Below are 18341 nucleotides of genomic sequence, written 5' to 3'. Positions count from 1 at the left end.
CGCTGTTTTGAATCCAGCAATTATTTATTTAGAAATGATAAGATCTGATTATGACAAGTGTGGTATAAAAGCTTTGTTTATTAGAGGAATAATAGGTTAACTGGAAAATGTTAGATCGCGACCATGCTTTTGGACCCCATAGTCTTCATTTACTTTGTTCTGGTTTGCCGGTTGGTCACGAATTTCCACAAATTCAGTATATTTAGGCATCGTTTCTTTTCCTAAATCTTCATAGTCTAACCCTCTAATTTCCCAGGTTTATTTTATTATCTTTCGCTTTTAATAACTGTTTTCGCATCTCTTACTGTGGTATGGGAAGGGAAATTAAAGATTTCATGAATTAAGAATTCGTTCGATTTATTAATTTGTTCCCTTATTTCACTTAAATCATGGGTTATTTAGGGAACAAAATTAATGAAACATGGACAATTGCCACATTAATAATTCGTAGGAATGAATTAACAAGTTGTAGGAATGAATAGACTACCTGTCCTGTCACTGTGTCCCGCAGCCCTGCAAAGCGCACGATATAAAACAGTTATCTGATGAAATGATTAGTAACTACATTTCTATTGCATTTAATGTTGAAGAACTTTTATGTTGTTTCTATTTTAATGTACTTTAAAGTTTAAATCACATTAAAAGCTTAATTTGTACATTGTGAATGAATGATGATGCTTTTATATATCGTCACCGTCACTCACAGCCGCTCGCACGTGTTGAGTGCGCATGAGCCGCACGCAGCCCAACATTGAATCGGTTAACCGACCATCGATAGCCTTAATCGATTGCATCTCTTATCGACAATTAATCGATCATCGATTAATCGTTGACATCCCTAGTTTGAATATACACAGACTTTCATGAGATTTGAAATATACAGTGGACGGATTTGAGTGGATAGTTTTCAGTAATGACAGTGTTTAAAAGTTGGACACAGTTTGGAGTATAAATGAATACTTTTATTCAGCAAGCATGCACTATATTGACCAAAAGTGACAGTACAGACTTTTATAATAAGCAAGGTTTTCACAAAAATGTTTTAAACCTTGCTAATAATGATGTTTTCTTGAGCAGCAAATCAGCACATTAGAATGATTTCTGAAGGATCATGTGACACTGAAGCTTTAAATCACAGGAATAGAAAACAGTTATTTGAAATTAAATTGATTCTGTCATTTTGATCAAATAAATGCATCCGTGGTAATTATAAGAGACTTTTTTGAACAACTTTTGAAAGTTGGTAAAGGCAGAAAGCCGTAGGAACAGCATATGAAAACACTTCGAAGGGATGTTTACTGTTGAGTGAACCATTCCTGACAGTTTGACATGTTTATCAGTGCACTGTGACAGTTCTCAGAATAACCACTAGAGTACAGTGGACACTTTATAAACACTCAAACTACTTCTACAGACCAGCTCAGAAAACTCATTTAAAGCTTAAACAAAGCTAACATCGTCCCCTGCTGGTTTTAGTACGGTATCTAGAGAGAAATACTTGACTTGAGAAGTTTGCTGATGTTTGACTCACTAAAAGTTCCCTGCGGGACTGGTATTATCTTTCTGTCTCTTTCTTGCTGTAATCCTCAGTAGTGGGGTCCATCCATTTTCTTAAGTTCTCTCCTGTTGAAGTTCACGTTCAACTACCTATGACATCATGTCTGGTTGCTGAGGGCAACCAGACAGTCTGGACGTGACACCCTCTCTCTTTCTCTCTTTCCTCAGGATGTCAGACTTTCTCTCTTGCATAGAATCGCATTTTAAAACTACTTTCAACACATTTGAACTAGACCAATGCTCAGTCCGTCATAGCACATCCATCTGAAAAATGTCAGACTGGCTGACAAATCTTAGAAAGTTACTGTATATAATTATACTAAAAGTAATTCAAAACGAGACTTTCATTGCTGGGAGATTTTCTAACTTTACCTGCCATTCGCAGATGAGGCAGAAGTGTACATTTTGGATGCTGCAAGTGTGTTAATGTTTATGCAGGACTTTTTGACAGAAAAAAATGAGGACACTGTAAAGTCATACTTGCTTTCTTACACAATAAATCTGATGAATCATATGACATTTGGTTTTGGAACCAGTGAAGAGGAGGAGGAAACAATTGTTTCCATGTGTACGGTCTTATTGTTAGTGCTTGTGGTTTTTGTGGCTGGAGCAAGTGGGAACACAGCCACAAAATCCATCTGAAATGATCAGCGTGTCCCTCAGCAAGCCCCCAGAGAGCCGCTGACTGCTACCAACCACACGCATTTAACAGCGCTCAGACCCACGATACTCGCTGATCAAAAACACATGATTGATGGATGGACTGAAAAGGCTGCTATTTTCAATTTAAAGGAATATTCGAAGGTATTTTCAACTTAATGTCTACACACCACATCTTTAGCATGATGATGTTGATGAGAACAGAATCATCCCTCAGCGTGTATAAACAAACAGAACATGCTTTTACAGTAAATACACTTTCAGTGGAAGCCTACCACACAAACAGGCCTGAGGGTCTGAACGTCAAAATGTGCAACAGCACGTATGTGTTTGAGTGAAATAAAAATGGACAAAATGCTCCGCGGCTTGCTTGTAAAATTTCTTGTGAATCAACAGCATGCCCCCTGTCCCTAAAGTGAATCTGCATGTATGCATGTACCTGAGTCTGCTGTGGGATGTTCAGAAAGTTGTTGTCCCGTGATCCGATGCCGACAAACCTGTTGGAAGCTGTGGAGCCTGGCGCTGGGTATGCTGCTGGGACACACACACGTCTGTCAGCATTCACAGCTGTGATGCTGGTGTTTGTTTTGTAAAGATTTCGGACCCACTTTATATTAAGTGGCCTTAACTACTGTGTACTTACATTTTAATTAATAATTTAGTACAATGTACTTATTGTGTACATACATGTTTTTACATTGTACTTATATTTTAAAAAAACTACATGTAATTACATCTGTATTTAATTTCTGTAACTACATTTATAATTACACTGTTGACCCATACTTTACACCTTAACCCACCCTTAAACTTACCCATACCTCCAACCCTCTCCCTAACCATACCCCTATCCCACCTCAATAGCAGCAAAAGTGTTTTACAATACAATATGAACACAATAAGTACATTGTACTTATTTTTTTATGTAAGTACATAGTAGTTAAGGCCAACTAATATAAAGTGGGACCAAGATTTCAATAAGAAGTGTGTATTTTAATTACTGGCACTACAATGTAAAATAAACAAGTGACTTGAAGATGAAGTTCACATTAGCGGCACTAAATGGGATTGCAATCTGTCTGAGTAAGTCAAGGAGTCAAGGTTTGGCTGGATAGCACTGGCCATTTAACACCTGCTGGTCGATTAAGAAACTACACAATTACAAAAGCAAACTGTCTATTTTAACATTCAACATTTTTCGTTTACCAGTCAGTTACCAGCAAGAATGGGACATACAGATTGGAATTATTATTTAATATGAATTATATTAAAATTGTTTATTTAAAATGTAAAATATTCTGTTTTGATGCTGCTGACCGATTGTTTTTGGAAATTTAATGGATTTTATGTCTTCTGCTTCCTTTAATGACACAGCTTAGGATATTCACTACTGAAAGGCTTGGCACTAAGAACCCATAATCAAACATTAGCAAGCGCACCAGCCAAAAAACTGTCATTGAGATGAATGGGAATGCAAATGGATAGATTTCTCTAAGTATTGTAGTCCTTCTTGGACCAACGGCAGTCTGAATAAATGCCTGATATATATCTGAAATCATTTTTTAAATTCAGTTCTATTTCTGTACTTTAACAGTAGCAAGAGTACTTTCCTTGGAGTACTATAATAACTAAATTTGAACGCTCAGTATGAGCTCACACGTTTGCTGGTGCCATTTATTGATGCCATGAAGATTAAACTGCAGTTTGGGATCAAGGATTTGAAGGAAAAATTGTTCAGGTAAAAACATAATTTAAAAATGACAACTGAAAAAATTCTAACATTTTAAAATTCAGTTTCAAATTAAAATATTGAATTCAGGGCAGTTGTAGAGGGGTTGGGAAGGGGGCCATTTGAACTGAGCAAAAAACAAATCTGACTTTTAGTTGAAAAAAAGAAAAACATTTTTGAAAATTCAAATTCAGGGCAGTTTTGCGGAGTGGACTCCATGGGATATGAGGAGCATTTATATGTTTGCAGAAGTGTTTAAAAGTGATTTGTTGTATGTGTGTGATTTTCGTAATATGACTGAAAAAAGCTGCTGTTGTGTGGAAAAGCACCGAAAAAAGGAAGGTAAAAAATGGAGGAATACAACAGGTTGAGACTGATACACCATTCCACAGATATGAAATGATCGAATGAGAAAAACACAGAAAGAAAAGGAAAATTCACAAGTGAGAATGGAAAAAAAGGAAGGGGTGGTCTTCTCAAAGGTTTGCTCAACCAGGCTCCTCCTCCTGCCCACCCGCCCTGCTGACAGCACCCAACACACACACATCCCAAGCAAAGACCCACAACCCAGTGCCACCGCTCTCACACACTGCCAGACACATTACAAATCCCTTCACCTGCACGTCTACACACATTTCCTTTTTGTATTTAACTTGAAGTGTCAATGGAAAGGCGCTCTCGCTGAATGTGGGGCGTCAATTTTTGTTTGTTTGTTTGGAGTCCATGTCAGCTGCCCTGAATTTGATCTCTTGAAGAAAGAAAAGAAGGAAAGGAAAATGAAAAGTGAGAGTGATGAGGAGGGTGGCTGATCTATGGGAATGATTGGCTGATTTTCTTGCTTGGTTTCAGCCAATGAGAGGCAGCGGTGTGTCTCCATCCCCATTCAATTGCAAAAGTCAGTGACTGATTGCAATCGGATAACTAAATGAAAAAGCAAGATGAAAAGGGAATCGAATGAGAAAAATGAACAGAGAAAAAAGTCAGATGGAGAAGAGCAGGGCATCTAAAGCCAGAAATATACTACACGCAAGTATGCAAACAGGAATGCATGATCTTTTACATATTATTAGTGAGTGTGTTATTGTGGCGTTAACAAATTTGGGTACTCGAGGGGGCACGAGAGTTTCCTTAAAGCCGATTGTTTTATTATCCAGCTGAATATAAACATGTCAAATAGTTTAACTACCTAAAACAACTATGAGAAAACTGAAAGTAAAATATATTTTGCCCGCGATACACTTCAACTATTCAAACGCAGCTAGAACTATTTGCGTACTTGCGTAGGGTATGTTACGGGCCTAATGGTAAAAAGTCGTGGTTCTATCACTCAAAGAGTTGATGCAGTGGTAATGGGGCGTTTTCGAGGGTTCTGGTGGGTCTGGTGCTTGGGCGGACACTTACAGGGCGAGGCCGGAGAGCCGCCTCCGCTCTCGGGGTGTGTGTGGCTGGGTTTGTGCTCGGACAGGGGGAGGGGCATCGGCACCGGCCGCGCTACCGGAGGAGGAGGCAGCAAGAAGGAGCCGGGCAGTTTGCTCTGACCGCTCCCGTTAGGCTGCAGATACACACACACACACACACACATACAGATGGTAAGGGGGTGAAAGAGGCACAATGCGTGCGCACACACACACACACACACACACAAAGATACATGTGGAGGCATGCAATCACAAAGGGTGAGATTGGAATGTTACAAATGTACAAAGACATTAAAAAAATTAATAAACATACACAGAGTTAACTAGTGTCATGAAACATGTAATTTTAGTTCAAATCGGTTTTGAAAAATGCCGATTTTTTTCCCTTTACGGATCCAGTCTCCACAGTTAATCATGCTACTGCATTTTCTTTTTTTAAAGGCATTCTCTCCAACCTACATACATTTTATTTATTTATAATTTTCAAATTCAGAATTGTTATTAATTACATTTATTAAATTATTATTATTTAATAATGTTATCATCATCATGTTATCATATCTGAATTAAATATTTATTTTCTATAATCCATACTACTGTATATAAGAAAATGGGGACTGGGGCTGCAGAGCTACAAAAAGGACATAAAAGCATCATAATAGTAGTTAACATGATGTACATAACATTTCCAATCTTGTTAAGTCTTGCCATTTCCATAAATGTAGTTCTGTCTTATTTTGGGAAAATACTATAATATAAGTAATGACTAGATATTGCTTATAATGTGTCCTGCACCACTTTTCATATAATTTTCACAATACAGATCTACATCATATCCATACTGATTTAAAAGAAAAAAGAAGAAAATAAAACATAACATGCAGTCATTGTAGACACTACCACATCTGTTTCAAGAGTGTTTTAGTGTTTCATGACACTTTGTATAACAAATGAGGCGATGAAACTGAAATCAAATTAAGATAAACGGAGACTGTCAAGTGTTAGATAATGAAGAGAAAGAGAAAGGAAGAGAGGAGTAAGAGAGAGGGACCTTAGCAGAGATGTGGGTCAGCGTGTGTGTGTATGTCCACTGGTGCTGTGTGAATCATGATGTTGTGTGTGTGTGTGTTACCTGTGCCCCCGGCTGCCCTGAGCCATCAGCACAGACGAACTGGACGAACTCTTTGAGTGGGTCCTGATGGTGGTGATAGCGGATGGTGGGGTGGGTGAAGTATGGACTGGACTGCTGGATGATGGAGGGAGCAGGAAAATGAAGGGCAGAGGCAGAGGCACGCGGACTCCCTGAGAAAGAGAGAGAAAAAGAGTGAGTGAAGTGTGTGCGAGACAGTGTATTGTACTATTAGAGATATTAGAATTTGTGTGCTCATATAAACCTAAATTCTTTGACTTTGTCTATCTTTAAATAATGTCCTAACCTTAATAGAATAGCTCACAAAAACAAAAAAGTAACATTTTGACAATATTATTAAATATTATTTTTTTTTTTTGTTGTTACATTTACTCATCTTCTTATACACAGGTATTTTCCATATAATGAATGGAATTGGGATTGGGGCTCCAAAAAGAAAGAAAAAGTGCCAGAAAAGTCATTTATATGATTCATGTGCTACTTTTTAAGAATTCTGCACTTATACTGAACTGACATTTTAAAGGAAACCTCCTTAAAGCCTCTCGATTTCATGTTTAATTAAAAATATTTTAAACTGTAATTTATTCCTGTGATGCATCATTCCTCCAGTCAGAAATCATTCTAATATCCTGATTTGCTGTTCAAGAAACATTTCTCATTCTTATCAATCTTGAAAAGTTGAGGATTTTTTTGATGAAAAGGAAGTTCAAGAGAACTATATTTTATTTGAATCAAATCCTTGGTAAATTATTTTATTGTTACATTAAATAAATGTAAGTCAATCTTCCTGAATAAAACTGACCCCAAACCTTTAAGCAGTAGTGTATGTCTTCAGAAGAATCGACTACATTAATAGTGCTTTTTTCTTTTGTCATTTGTGCACTCTGATAGCTCTAGTCCCCATTTACTTCTACTGTATGAAAAAGAGCAGCCTGGACATTCTGCATAACATCTGTTTTTGTGATCCACAGAAGTCATACAGGTTTGGAACAATAATTTTCATTTTTAGCTATACTGTTTTTTTAAATGCCATTTTCACCATCCTCCTTTTCCTCTTTATCTATCTCATCCTGTCCTTCTTTTTTGTCCATCTCTAACTCCCTCTTTTTCTTCGGTCTTTCTTTTTTTTGTGCTTCTTAATCTCATTAGGTACTGGGCAGGAGCCAGGCGCTATGGGGTGCCAACAAACACACACACACACACACACACACACACACACACACACACACACACACGCTCTCATAAACGCCCTCACACACACAAACAAATCGGTATCTTCTCGATCTCTACAAGAGTTATTCATCACTCACAAAAGCAAACCACAGTATCTCTTTCACAACAGCGGCCAACATCCATCCATATCTCACACAAACGCGTAAGAAACAGTCTTTCTCATGTGCATGCAGTCTGGCCTCGTCTCCCAACCTAACGCAAACCTTGCTTTTTCCACTGTCTCGACTCTACATAAACATTCTAACCAGAAGCGTCTGCCGGAGAAAAACTTCCACAGTCACACGCACGTTTAATCCATTTAAAGCCGCCGCTCTCTGTCCCGCTGACCTTTACTTGATTAGGGCTCGCCGGCTGCAGCCGGACCCGAACGGATAGCACTTTTCCCAGGGCCATCGGATGGGATTAAACATCCGGGACCTCAGGGAGAACACGGGAGGGAGCTTTGAATAGCTCTCCTTTGGGTGGGAATGGAGACGTTTGGAGCGGCCTGTGAGACTGCGGTCTTAATGCCTCTGAATATCATCGTTTGACTGATGGGATTTTCTTGGCGCTCCGAATGTGCCTGCCAAGCAGAGCATGATAAGAGCACCCCCCACCCCATCATCGTCCCAACATACACACGCTCTCCCTCACATTTTGTCCTGTGCCAACATGAATGACAGCATGCCTGAATAACAAGCATCATGCTCGCTGGCTATTTAAAAAAAAAAAAACGGAGAGAGCGAAACGTTTTTATATACGATTCTCTTGGCTGTGCATCTGTTACGCATTGGGAAGCTTTCTAAACGTTCCCTCATGGCTTCCCCGTTTGCGTCCTTCTTCTTCTCTTTTCTTCAACGGCAAATAGTCTCTGGTAATTCACAAGGAAGTTGAAATGAGAATGAAATGAGCGAATCGCGTCTCTGACATTCAGATGAGAGCTCTACACACTGTTGTTCAATTGTTGAATGAGCACTGTTCATTACAAAGAGCAGTATGTGTGTCCTGGGAATGGAGGAAAATGTCACATTATTTTAGTAGGGATTCTGGTTCCAATTTGATTCATTTAACAATTGCAATTCATTATCAAATATTTTTAGGAATTCTGAACAGTAGATTTTTGTGGAAGAAATAAAAACAGTTCTTCCTGCATTTACTGCCCTCAGCAGCTTGTTGCCAAATGATCAGATAATTTAAGATTTCAGCAGAACAGACATAACAAATTAGAAATAATTTAATATGATTCTCGCAAAAGGTTCATAGTTGAACGCTAACTGAAAAAAAAAAAAAAGCCTTAAGAACAACATATCAGTATTATTCGGTGTATTGGGGTGTAAGAGACAAATAATTAATAACTTGATTTTTTGGATTTATTTTGATTCACTAAAAGAACCGATTCAGAGTCACTTATAAGGCTACACAGATTTTAGTAGCAAATACAGCTAAACAGTGGAGCGAGAAACACAGTCAGAGTATTTAAGTAGGGTTTTCATCCACACCGCACACTCATCAACTGTTAATAAGAACCAGAATTCATTAAAAACAGTTAAGAATCGATTCTTTAGCCCAAACAAGACCGTACGTGCACAGGATTTCACAGAATATTTTTTACATGATATCTTCTATGATGAAATGTAATAAAATATAGGTCACATATTCAAAGAAACCATCCAGAAAAACACACTTGAGAAATGGAGGTAAAAGCTGTGGATGAAATGATGATGAGAGAAGAGAGGAAAAGATGGAGAGCAAGAGGGAACGTGGATGGATGGTGTCGTTCATGAACTGTGGCAGCTCCTTACTTTCTCTGTCTCTCTGCCCAGCCAATCAGAGGCCTCCATCAATAGCTCGCCACTGTTTAGAGCCAATCAAATGCCACTGAGGGCAATTTTGGACTAGTGTGGTGCCATAATGGGACTTTTGGACCAATCAGAAGCCTACGCTGCAATCTAGTACTTAAATCCCTCCTTTCCCCCTCTGTTCTGTCTCTCTCTTTCTCTCTCTCCCTGCTGGAGTGTGTCTGTCTCACCTGGTCTCACGCCTGCCAGCATGGGCAGCGGGTGGTGTGTGAAGGCCATTCGGGGGGACCTCGTCTGTGGTGACAGGGCGCTGAAATCGAATTTCCCCGCTGGCTTCTTTAGAGACCCAGGAGAGGACAGCCCTGCCAGAAACCACACGTCAACAACAACAACAGCACACACCAATCAAACACTCACTCGCTGACCAGCTCAACTAACTAACTCAACTAACTACTGCTTAAATGATCAGTGTTGGCTTTTGAAGGGGTTCAATATGTATTGGTCATTTTTGCTAGAATTTGAACAACAACAAAAAAGTTTATATTTCATTTAGTTGATATTTTTATGTTAGGTAATTTTTGGATAATCCAGTCAATTAAATAAAAGATACTTCATATTAGATTACGTTCTCTAGTTATTTGGAACTTGATCAAAGAGTTCTTCTATTTTTTGAATAAAAATATTAATACATATGCAAAATAAAATAATGAATATCTTTTATATATTTTAATTACTATTTAATAATGTCAATTTTCATATAATCTAGTAAATAAAACAAAACATACTTCATCATATTTTCTTATTTTTCTATTGTTTTTGGAACTTCTTGGGAGTTCTACAAGTTCTAATATTTTCAATATTTAAAGTAATACCTAATAATAATACAATGAAGGTTTTCTCATTCATCAGTGCAAAAACAGCTTCACATTACAAAACACTCAAAATTAAATAACTGAAAACAGTGTAATTAATATTATCAAATTGATAAGATGTGACTCTTAAATCTGATTGGATGAACCACATTGCAGAATATCCGATATTCACACACCTGTGAACAAGTTGCGACATTGCTTGCCAAGCGTACACAACTAAACTCCGCTTCACAACTCCTTTAGAAAACAAGTTTTTCCTCGTCTTGACTTGTTTAGGTCACGTTCTGCTTTGTATTTTCACATTCCTCCACGTTTCTTTGCCTCCCTTAATGTGTAAATAACGTAAAGCAGTCCTGTCCACAAATAGCCATGCAAATATAGCCTGTAGCTGTACAAACGTTGACACATTTCTACCGTCACACAGTGTGTATTATATAGCGTCATACCACCCAACCGTAGTCTTCTGTACGTGTTCCTTAACTATTAAATTAGCAACACCTCAGCTGGTTCAATCCATCACCAGAAAGAAGAAAGAGAGATGAAAATAACATGAAAAGGTGAGAAATTGCAGGAGAAAGTGATAACAGAGCAGGGATGGCTCATAATTGGAAGATAACCAAAACACACACAGATAGAGAGTACTCCTGGCACCCACTGCTCAGTGTTACTCATACACACACACACACGCTTAAACTTCACTTCAGTTTGATGCTATTTTTTCCTCTCTACATTACAAGGCATTAAATCCCATTTCAGCTTAATTCCCCTTTCTCAGTTCACTTTTGAGTGCATTTGTTCTTGCATGTGTGTATGCGTGTGTTTGCCAGAGAGAACACCCGTGTGTGTGGGAGTGTGCAAATGCATGTGAAAGTGTTAAGTCTGTATATGTATATTTATCACAAAATGTGTACACAACGCACTCTCGCCTCCTGCTTCTTTAGAAATAAGAATTTGATGTACTATAAAAATAATATAGTCAAAAATTCTCAGTGCAAAACATTCGTGAATGCCAGCTAGATTATTTTTAACTAAAAAACTAAACTAAAAAATAAACATTTACCAAGGTTGCATTTATTTGATCAAAAATACATCAAAAACTGTAATATTGGGAACAATTTGTACAATTTAAATTTGACCATATTCTATTTGAATATATCTTAAAATGCAATTTATTCCTGTGGCTAAAGCTGAAGTTTCAGCATCATTCCTCCAGTCTTCAGAGTCACAGGATTCTTTAGAATTAATTCTAGTTTGATGATTGGCTGCTCACAAACAATTTATCATCATCATCAGTGTTGGAAACCGTTGTGCTGCTTTATATTTTGTGGAAACCATGATACTTTTTATATATATATATATATATATATATATTTTTTTTTTCAAATTCAAAAGAAAAGCATTTATTTGAATTGGAAATCTTTTGTTACATTATAAATGTCTTTACTGTCACTTTGTGGTCAATTTAATGCATCCTTGCCGAATAAAACTATTCATTTCTTTTGAACGGCAGTTTATGACGTACTAGCTAACTGCACCATGCTAACCAGTCAAACATTTACCAACTGGTTAACAGTGTAAGGATCAGAGGAAGACGGGAAAAATTATTGAACAAAACAAAATGACACTTCTGGTGCTGGAAACCTCTGCATAAATGTACAACAAATGAACCCTATTTGTAAAAACGTTCAAAAGGTTTGAAATGAAAAGCATTGCTTTCTGATTATGACATTCACACACAAATGCAGAGCAGATGTCTCCCACTACTGTAGATACACGGAAGCGCCATCTGGGACCAGAACACAGACTGAGAGTGTGTGTACGTGTGTGTGTATGTATGTGTGTGGCTAATGCGTGGACAGAAGGTGCACCTGTGTAGTGCATTTTCTCCGAGTTTGTTTGCGTGTATGTTGTTTTTGACTTCGGCCGTCCCATCTGGGCTCTTCCAACACTACTAGCTGATTGTCACCACAGCGATCATTTAGTTTAGTGTCTAACATACTGCCAAAGGCAAAAGCACCCATTGTTGACACTAAGCATTTTATAGTATAATGAATAATACTGAGAATTGTCATTAAAAGTAAATTGATAACAAAAAAGTTATCAACAAAGTGGGTGAAAAACAGACTAAACAAGCAACACAGTCAACATCTGATGCCCTACTGCCCTGACACTAACCTGTCTACTCCCACTACTTCTGTACACGTGTAAGTGTGTGTAGTATGTATTCTAACCATGGTAAGGAAACTGCACACCATCATTTTCATGTTTTATCTTCCTCTCTTGAACACTCGTCAAATGGTGCTGCACTGCAACTGGAGAAGGTAATTATTAACACAAGAGGAGAGAGGAAGAAGATCATGAACATAGTGCAATTTATCCCTTTTGCACCGATATGAAACTGTTACCCAGTCTGGCCCCATTCAACACATTTCCACTGAAGAAAGGATTTCAGTTTCAATTTTAAACTGGCATCTCGATGGTCTTATATCAGCAACAACTAGCATCAGTGCCTGCCATGCCAATATCTCTCCTATTACAGAATAATTCATTGGGATCATAGAACTGCACATAGCCATAGTTCACTGACAAGCTTCGCAATATCACCTTCGATTACGAGTAAGATATTGTGTAGCTTGTTCAATTTTGGGTGAACAATTCCCTTAAGGAGTTGTTTGAACCCTGTTTTGAGCACAATATGTTTAAGGTCATTTATGTCTTTGATCGGCTCTCAGGTCAGTAGAAATGCAGGCTGTTTTTTTAAGATGACTGCTACAGTAACACAGATCCCACATCCGAGACCAGACTCCGGTATCAGCATCATCAGTGCAAAAGGCACATTGATATGTAAACGTGATGCTCACCTGCATCGACATCATTGGGCCAGCCGCTGGACTGGGAGCTGGTGCCAGCCGGAGAACGACTGTAGAAGACATCATCGACAGGACTCTCCATCTCACTGTCATCTATAGACTTACGCTTATTAGAGCTACAGAGACAGACAGAGAGACCAACAGAGGGGTTAATCAATATCCCTGAGTCAGATTCCTGTAGACAGATGGAGAGAAACACAGAAAAAGTGCAGAAATACAGAAGACTGTGACAGACTAAGTACCTCCGAGGAAGACTGGCGTACAGCTCCACCTCAGACCTACAGAGCAAGAAGAGACACAGACAAAGGGGAAACAGGAGGAAAGACAAAAAGGAGAGCAAGACAGATCAAATTTCTGCTGAAGAGAGACTGAAACAGGCATAAAGAGCAGGCTATGGGTGTATGTGTGTTCACCTTGTGGATGGAGGAGAGGCAAGTGAACGTCTGCTGAGTGCTACTTGGTTGATGTTGTAGTAACCGGGACCTTCCAGATCCGCAAGAGAGAAATTAGGACCGGATGCTGTTGCAACAGGGGCTGCGGAAGAGAGGAACATGTTGGGAGTTTAAACTACAGGAAAAACTACAGAACTCTAAGACATTAAATCAGAAATCAGACATAGTAACTTTAGTGAGCGGGTGAGAGTGCCTGGTTTGATTTGGTCTGTTTACCAAACTGTTCCACTGATTCATTAATAAGAATTCAACACTTAAGTGATTTGATCATGAATTGGGCCAAGTGAAAAACAGTTTTTGCAGTGTGCTGTTCATTTAAGGAAACACTAGCATGTGTTACGGTACTTACTCTGAGACACTCGTACCAGCTCGGCTACGTTCCACACCCCTGAAGTCACAAAGCAGTCCTGAAAACTCAGATGTCCTGCAGAAACAATACAAATTCACATTCCTCACCCAACTGATACCAGTACCACATGCATCCAGCATCAAAATCTAATGCATGATTTATACAAAGACAATAATAACAATATCTTGTGTTTCAGACAAAAGCTGGCCAGCTAATTGTAGTCTAAAACCCCTGCTTGTGGGATTGTGGGATTCAAGTATGAGGTCAGTAAGATTTTTCTTTTTCTTTTTTTAAAAAGAAATTAACATTCACCATGGATGCATTAAATTAATAAAAACATATAATATTACAAAAGATTTATATTTCAAATAATATGCTGTTCTTCCTGAACTTCCTATTCATTAAAGAATATAAAAAAATAAATAAATATTAAGCAGCACAACTGTTTTCAATATTGATAATAATAAGAAATGTTTCTCAAGCAGAAAATTGGTATATTAGACTGATTTCTGAAGGATCATGTGACACTGAAGACTGGAGTAATGATGCTGAAAATTCAGCTGCACATCACAGGAATAAATTACATTTGAAAATACATACAAACAGAAAACATTTATTTTAAACTGTAATATTATTTTACAATTGTACTTTATTTTTGATTAAATAAATGCAGACTTGGTAAGTGTTAGAAGAGACATTAAAAATATTTTTCATGGTATAACAATATATATATATATATTTTTTTTTTTTTTCTCACCGTTTGGTGGGGGTTTGATGTCCGACTCTCCTTGTTGATTGGAATTGTCTGATTGCCCAGACTCTGCATTGAGAAACAGAGAAAAGATGCACATAAATGGCAGAAAATGGCTCATATTCAATTACTAGTGTTGGAAATGGATTGTTCAGTTTAGGCACTTGGACACAACAACACTGCGAGCAGACATTGTCGAGCCGTGTGAACATGAGAGAGAGAGAGAGAAAATGAGAAACGAGTGTCTGAGTACATATGCATGAAAGTGTGCGTTATCAGCACAGTTTATGGCAGGCTGCGTGTGCATGTGTGTTTGTGGAGGTGTTTATCGGACGGCTGTAGGTGATAAGGGAACACACTGGCTCATGCCAGCATGATTTGATAGAGTGTGTAGAGATTAGGACAAATACACTCGCACAAACAAAAGAACAGCAGTCTGAACAGAGGAGAAAGAGCAAGACCGTTTCTTTTTTCTCTACATTTAGTGTGTTGTCTCCATCTCTCTCTTTCTCCTCTCTCACTTTCTCTTTTTCTGGAGTCCTGGCAGCCATTTTAGTCTTTGGCAGCCATCTTAGTATTGGCGATGCACACACATTCCTGCTAGCTGACAACACACACACACACACACACATACAGTGGATAAACATAGGTCCGAACCCATGAACAAGGCTGGAAAATGTGTACAGTAGGTTGTGTTTCACATGGCATACAGCATACCAAGTCCTGTCTGAGCGAGAGTAAAAGCGATGCCACAAAGAGTGCACAAGTCATTCGGTCTCCATGAGTGTTGGAGGTTTTCTGTGAGATGACTTTGAAAGAAGCCCAGGCTGGTGTTACTCTTTTAAAAGTATCATGTATTTGTCATTCTGGAGCTTGGCAGCTGCTGTCACACTTTCAATTATCAATAAAAAAATAAAAATAAAAATAAAAAAAATGGGACGTTCTTCAAAACTGTACATTTTGTTGTTCAATCTAGGGAAGAAAATCATACATGTTTTTAAGCAAATAATGACAGAACTTGTGAACTTTGTGATCTTTTTATACAGTGATACACACAGATTGGTGCAGACTGTAAACACTGTAACTGATTACACCAACACATATTCATTCTGTATGTACTGTCCGTCTAGAGCAGCTTCATGGCATCGCTACCAGTCCTGACTCTCCAAGTGTGCTCTAGTAGGTGACAAGAGACAACCAAAAAGGGAAAATACTATTTTAAGTACTTCTGTAACATGTTAGATCATTAACCCCCCCCCACCCCCACCAAACTAATTTTATTATTACAAATAAATTACAAAATACATTTTTTTTTACATTTTCAAATGTAATTTATTCCTATGATGAAAGCTGAATTGTCAGCATCATTACTTCAGTGTCACATGATCCTTCAGAAATCACTCTATTATGCTGATTTGCTCAAACATTTCTGATTATTATCAAAATGGAAAACAATGATACATTTTTTCAGGATTCTTTGATAAATAGAAAGTTAAAAAGCACAGCATTTATTTGAAATGGAAATCTTTTGTCATTACTGTCACTTTTGATCAATCTAATGTGCCCATGCTAAATAGAAGTATTAATTATAATAAAAAAAATAATAGTAATTATTTTATATATATATATATATATATATATATATATATATATATATATATATATGCAAAAATGTTTTATTTCTGTTTCTGTTATTTTAGGTCAAATGTTATCTTGATATGCTTTTAGAATATAATAGAATAGAAATTACATTTTTGAACAGCAGTGTAAAACAAGCAAATGTGCTATACACTTTGTTCCATAGAAAAAGTTACTAGTTTAGAGCGACATGAGAATTTTTCATTTTTACATACTGAATAACTTTAGCAGGTGTGACTTCAATGTCATCTAAAAATGATGAACTACATTGAACATTATTTACTCGCTCTCATGTCGGTCTAAGCATCCATGTCATCTCTTTGACTTCCTGTCTTATACTTTTTTTTCCTAAAAGAGCTGCTTATTAATTTAAAAGTGGGCCATATAAATCATAGCTCTTCTCAAGTTATAATGATAGCTTTGAGTGCGGAGCAGACCAAAACTTCTCAACATAATTTTATTCATGCACGGTCTTTCCATCCGCTGCAGCTGTCAAATTTAATTTTGGTGCACGTTGCATCAAGTTTAATGATTATGAGTGAGTAGATGTCCATACACGTTCTTTTTATTATAATGTATAATGACTTTAGGTGCATGTATGCTTGTGCCAATAAAACGGATCTCTCCGTGTCTTTCAAACATGTCTCTATTTTTTAGACCCAAACAGATGTTAAACCCCATACAGCCTCTTTTTCGTCGCCCCCTCCCTCCGTCCCCATTTATCAGCATGCAGTTGGGTTTCGCTTAAGAGGTTTAGCATTATGTTGCTAAACATTCTGACCTTTTTTTAATCCATAATGCTCTTAAAGTGTTCCAAAGCATCCTAATCCCCTCTGCCTTCTCACTCCGCGGCTCTCCACACTCATTTATCAGCCAATAGTCATCATTCTCCGGTTTTCTTTCGGCTCTAATTATTTATTTCTCATCCTGAGCTCAGTGTCACCATGAGAAATATCTCATAGCTGGAGGACATCCGTATACTGCGGTACTGGGCTGTTGGATTACGGATGCTCGGGAGTTAGAGTCGGCAGAGACAAACATCTGTCTGCACTTACACATGAAGAGCTTTGGGGACGAGCTCAGCGAACGTAAACTCATTTGTGAGGTTATTTCATTAAAAGCAAGCTGTTTTTCAGTGTGCATTTGTGTGTGTACATTTTTCTATGTATGCATGTGTAAGTCTATGTATGAAGGAGCAGGTGCGTGAGAGTGGTTTCAGCACAGCCTGTCACCCATCTGTGTGCCCGTCTGCAGCCAGAGTCTGCCAACACACACACACACACACACACACAGAGAGAATGGAGAGAGACACATGCAGGCAGAGAGACAAGAGAAGAGAGCAGAAAAAATAAAGATGCATCTTTCACACATAAATCCAAGTGTCTCCATCAGTGTGCTGACATAAATAGCTTTAACACACACTCACACCAGCGCGAGACACCCTGGCTGAAGACGACGTGATTTGGGCTCTTTACAGGCTTTTGATTAGATGGGCACATCAGATCTCAAAGGAACCCCAGGAGGATCCTCGTCCACAAAGACAGAATGAGAAGGATGGACAGAAAGAAAGAAAGAAAGAAAGAAAGAAAAAGAAGAGAGAAGTTGGAATAATAATTACTGTGTTACTCAAATCACTAAAGAAGTGAAAATAATCTAGAGATAGATCGTAATTTGTAAAAAAAAATTTTTACTTATTTTGCACTATTTTGTTCTATTTTACTCTATTGCATTCCTTATTAAAAACCAAGAAAATATATTTTTTTCTTCTCGTACTAATACATTTATATTCATATTTAGTCATTTAGCAGAAGTTTTTATCCAAAGTCGACTTACAAATGAGGACTGCTAATACTTCTACTCAGCAAGAATGCATTAAATTGATAA

At 37.8% G+C, this 18341-nt stretch overlaps 1 protein-coding gene across 17 annotated transcripts in view; it reads right to left on the bottom strand.

The window, feature by feature from the left end:
• The window catches only part of nfixa (nuclear factor I/Xa), a 90858-nt gene that overhangs the window by 6607 nt on the left and 65910 nt on the right, over window positions 1–18341 (bottom strand). For 4 of the 17 annotated variants that reach the window (XM_052545953.1, XM_052545959.1, XM_052545960.1 and 1 more), the window contains 10 exons: window positions 14826–14888; window positions 14069–14143; window positions 13681–13801; window positions 13510–13545; window positions 13259–13383; window positions 12629–12709; window positions 9756–9887; window positions 6497–6666; window positions 5348–5498; window positions 2657–2751 (listed from right to left, as the gene is read on the bottom strand). In XM_052545953.1, coding sequence (XP_052401913.1) covers window positions 2657–2751; window positions 5348–5498; window positions 6497–6666; window positions 9756–9887; window positions 12629–12709; window positions 13259–13383; window positions 13510–13545; window positions 13681–13801; window positions 14069–14143; window positions 14826–14888 — 1049 coding nt within the window. Of the gene's footprint in view, window positions 1–2656; window positions 2752–5347; window positions 5499–5519; window positions 6356–6496; window positions 6667–9755; window positions 9888–12628; window positions 12710–13258; window positions 13384–13509; window positions 13546–13680; window positions 13802–14068; window positions 14144–14825; window positions 14889–18341 lie in introns of those variants that run through there. The other 13 variants (XM_052545954.1, XM_052545955.1, XM_052545956.1 and 10 more) reach the window with 13 other exon arrangements.

The sequence above is a fragment of the Carassius gibelio genome, chromosome B1 (genome assembly GCF_023724105.1).
Source record: "Carassius gibelio isolate Cgi1373 ecotype wild population from Czech Republic chromosome B1, carGib1.2-hapl.c, whole genome shotgun sequence".
In the NCBI taxonomy this organism is placed as follows: domain Eukaryota; kingdom Metazoa; phylum Chordata; class Actinopteri; order Cypriniformes; family Cyprinidae; genus Carassius; species Carassius gibelio.
Note: the sequence above shows the minus strand (reverse complement) of the source record. Positions and strands in the feature narration are given on the sequence as shown.